General features: G+C 54.8%; 2 protein-coding genes across 2 annotated transcripts in view; one reads left to right on the top strand and one right to left on the bottom strand.

Moving 5' to 3' along the window:
* Window positions 1–120: 120 nt before the first annotated feature.
* On the bottom strand, window positions 121–2138 carry PTSG_12858 (uncharacterized protein; the record flags this gene model as incomplete). The annotated part of the gene is made up of 7 exons (XM_004989459.1): window positions 2019–2138; window positions 1640–1836; window positions 1281–1396; window positions 1011–1098; window positions 693–843; window positions 441–528; window positions 121–201 (listed from the first exon to the last, which is right to left on the bottom strand). Exons 1-7 carry the CDS (start codon window positions 2117–2119, stop codon window positions 121–123), a joined length of 822 nt encoding a protein of 273 aa, XP_004989516.1. The 5' UTR covers window positions 2120–2138.
* A 56-nt stretch (window positions 2139–2194) lies between these two features.
* The window catches only part of PTSG_09259 (uncharacterized protein), a 10603-nt gene continuing 8773 nt past the window's right edge, over window positions 2195–4024 (top strand). Inside the window, exons 1-6 of the mRNA XM_004989458.1 lie at window positions 2195–2556; window positions 2766–2865; window positions 3052–3128; window positions 3245–3329; window positions 3617–3735; window positions 3883–3954. Of these exons, the coding sequence (XP_004989515.1) occupies window positions 2799–2865; window positions 3052–3128; window positions 3245–3329; window positions 3617–3735; window positions 3883–3954 (420 nt within the window). The 5' untranslated portion in view covers window positions 2195–2556; window positions 2766–2798. The remainder of the gene's footprint in view (window positions 2557–2765; window positions 2866–3051; window positions 3129–3244; window positions 3330–3616; window positions 3736–3882; window positions 3955–4024) is intronic.

Raw genomic sequence — 4024 nt, 5'->3', positions numbered from 1 at the left:
ACACACACACACACACACACACACACACACACACACACACACACACACACACACACCCGCACACACACACACACATGCACACACACACACACACACACATGCACGCTCCCTCAGCGTGACTCACGTTTTGGTTGTGAGGAGGGTCTGGTTTGCACTGACACCAATACGTTTCCGCAACGGCGCCAGCAGCCGCTTGTGGTCCTGATGCAATCACACACACACGAGGCATGGACACCGCCGTTTGTTACACGCTACACAACATGCACACACAATATCACTCATACACAGAGAACAACACCACTGCAATGCACCACACATCACGCAACACCACGCAACACACAATTCAACACCACACAACACACAATTCAACACCACACAACACATCACTCAACATCACAACACAATCACGACATCACAACCACATCATCACAGCATCCCACCTGTTCGAATCGCATGAAGAGGTCGTGTGTGACGGCGGCCGCCTTTGGTTTGAAATATTTCGGCGGGCGGTCGTGCAGCGTTGTCGCCCTGATGGTATCACGGACACGTGGGAAACAGTAGCACAAGGTGAACGTACGTCCACAACCGAACACACACACACACACACACACACATGGACACACACACACACATGGACACACACACACACACACACACACACACACACACACACAACACACACGTGGACGCACGTGATTCCCCAGTTGTCTCGCAGGTCGCGGGCCATTGCATCTGTGACGCAGAGATGGCGGGAACCGAGCCGCCCAAACGTGCGCTCAATCCACTCCGATAACCGCACAAACACGTGGCGCTTGCCAAGCTTCAGCGCAAGGATGCTGAACCCTGCACAATGGTGCAAAGAGAGAGAGAGAGAGGGAGGGAGAGAGAGAGAGTGTGTGTGTGTGTGTGCGTGCGAGTGCGCACATGTATGTGACAAACACTACGTGCTGTTTGCACACTTGGCACCATGCACGGCAACCCAATACACACACACGGCGCTCGAAACAAACCGTAGTTGTGCCAGTCAATGACGAGCGTTGTTCCGGTGAGCCAGCAGACCAGCACGGCAATGGGCATGGCGGGAATGGACGGTGGGTTCTGCAGCGCAAACAACACAAATGCACATGGAGCACAGAGTGAGCACAGGAAACAGAAAGCGCGCACAACAGAAAGGAGGCCTCACGGAAGGCAGGCATCACAGACACCAAGCACCAATGTCACCTTTCGATCACACACACACACACATACAGGCACATGTAAAGGCGTAGATATCAGCACACCTGCATGAGGAGGTGCGTGCACGCTGGGATGCGAAAGAGCAGCGAGTACACGAGCTGCACGGATTGCAGGACCACCTTCACTGGCGCATACAGAACAAACGCCAACCTCGGCCACCCTGCACACACACACACACACACATGAGGATGAGATGGAAAGCGAAAAGGCGAATGACGGGCGAGCACGTACCTGTGTGAGCGCAAGCATGCATCCTTGCACGCAACATACACATGTAAACACAAACTCACACACACACTCACATGACTTCACACGCACACACATACACACATACACACACATAACACACCCAAACAGAGCACACACACACACAGCACACACACACACATGCAAAGCTTCACACCTGGTGGAAGAGTTGGCGGTGTTGGGATGTCGACGAAGGTGATGTTCTGTGCAGAGACAATGTCCTCCACGGGCCGTGAGCCGGCGTAGGCCACCGTGAACACGTGCTCCACCGTCTTTGACAACGACAGCACATGGTACTGCATGCGCGGGCTCCTTCCCAAGTCCCCCAGCACCAGCACGCACACATATCGTCTCCTGTGGCATGTGTGTGTGCATGTGTGTTTGTGTGTGTGTGTGCGTGTGTGCATGTGTGTGTGTGTGTGTTGATGGGTGTGATGAGACATGGAAAGCCGGTGACTTCGAACAATTCACACACACACAACCAAACATACATACACACATACACATACACACACACACATACACACATGACATACCTGCCCTGTGCCTTGTTCCACAGCAGGCGCGCCAGCACCACCACCACCGGCACCAGCAACAGTAACACAAACAGCATCATCATCATCGTCATCGTCAGCATCAAAGGAGAAGAAACGGTGTCACTGCACAATATGGTGTCGCATGCGACGAAATTCCTCGGTCAAACTCGAAAACCCCAAAAACGCCAAGGACAGCTGCAGCACTCGCAACCGTCCAAACACACACACCCTCACCCTCGCCACCCGCACCACCCACATCACCCTTGCTTGCTTGCTGCCACCTTCCTGCGCCTGCCTCGCTCGCTCGCGGTTGTCTGGGTGGCATCGCCCGTTCCTCGAGCGTCACGCGTCCTGCCTCCACAGGGTGCTGAATTGCTTTGTCTTGACACTGCTGGTCGCGGCACCACCTTTGTGAGCGTGTGTGCGTGCGTGGCAGGTGTGATTGTGTGGCCGCCTTCGCCACCCTTCCTCCACCATACCCAGGTGCCCTTCGCCCTGCTCTGTTCTCGGGTGTGGCAACAGCAGGTCCACACGAGTGGTAAGAACACTGTCAATCCGGCCTCGTGTGTGAAAGTGTGTGTGTGTGTGTGTGTGAAGGTGTTTGGCCGTGCTTGACTGTGCTTGACTGTGCTTGTGTGGGCCCTTTTTCTGTGCACTCGGCGATGCTGACGCGGTCCTCCCCCCCCCCCTAGTCCTTCGATCGCTAACACCGCGTTCTCCTATCCTCTCTTTGTTTGGTGCCACAAGGCCCCTGATCCGCAAAGCCCGATACATTCGTCCATGAGCCAACACGCGCGCCGCCCGGGCTCTGCCCGGCCCGGGTCCAGGTCTCCCCAGACCCTCCAGCGTACGTCAGTGTGCTGCGGTGTGCGTTCTTTTGTGTGTGTGTATGCATGTGTGTGCTCATGTGTGTGTGTGTGTGTGTGTGTGTGCCTGCGCTTACTGCACCACCTTGCACGCTCACGAAACAGACCAATGTGGACCTTATCGCACGTGTATGCGTGCGCGTGTATTGCTTGCGACCGCATGGCAGGAGTGGTGTCACAACGACGTGACGAACAAGAAGAGCCAAGGGTGTTTGATGTGAACAAGCAACTCCACGAATGGGATGTACGTGTGAAAGATGTGTGTGTGTGTGTGTGGCTGCCTGCTTGCGGCCGTGTTGAACTGCTTGCTCGCATGCGTGGGCTTTTGCTCATGTGCCGTCATGCTTCCTGCTCATGCAGCCTTCGGAGATCCACGGTCGCTGTATGGGCCATCTCTGGCACCGCAGCGACACGTCCCGCATGTTCAAGCGCGGGAAAAAGACAGGTTGGTGAGGTGTGCGTGTGTGTGTGTGTGTGTGAGCGTGTGTGTGTGTGTGTGTGTGTGTCTGTGAGCGTGTGTATCTCTGTCTGTGTGTGTCTGTGTGTCTGTGAGCGTGTGTGTATCTCTGTCTGTGTGTGTGTCTGTGTGTCTGTGCGTGTCTGCGGCCGCGTCTGTGTGTGTGTGTGTGTGTACCCTCATATGCGCAATCTCGACTCTCTCTCTCACACAATCTGCTGGACTGCCAACCTCACGCCCCGCACCGGTCAACAACTGCGGTCGTTAAACATCAGGCTACCAGTGCCTGGCGTGTCACAACACCGTTGATGACATTACAAACCACGACAACAAACTCGTCAGCGCGTGCCGCCCAACCTTCACCGTCCTCAGCGAATACCCACCACGTGAAAAGGTGCAGCCTGATGTGTGTGTGTGTGTGTGTGTGTGTGTGTGTGTGTGTGGAAACATGTGTGAGTGTGTACATGTGTGTGTGTGTGTTTGAATGAGAAAGATCAAGTTGCTCACGCTTCTCCATTTTCCTTCTTTCCACCATCTGCAGCTGACTGTCACCCATCATTGGGTCAAGGGGTCGTATCCAAAGGGCAAGGTCTGCGACTTTTGCTCAAAGCAGGTGCGATCTGTGTGTGTGTGTGTGTGTGTGTGTGTGTGTGTGTGTGTGTGTCTGTCTGTCTGTCTCGCCT

The sequence above is a fragment of the Salpingoeca rosetta genome (genome assembly GCF_000188695.1).
Source record: "Salpingoeca rosetta unplaced genomic scaffold supercont1.29, whole genome shotgun sequence".
Lineage (NCBI taxonomy): Eukaryota > Choanoflagellata > Craspedida > Salpingoecidae > Salpingoeca > Salpingoeca rosetta.
The sequence above is the reverse complement of the archived record's forward strand: the minus strand, read 5'-3'. Positions and strand labels throughout refer to the sequence as shown.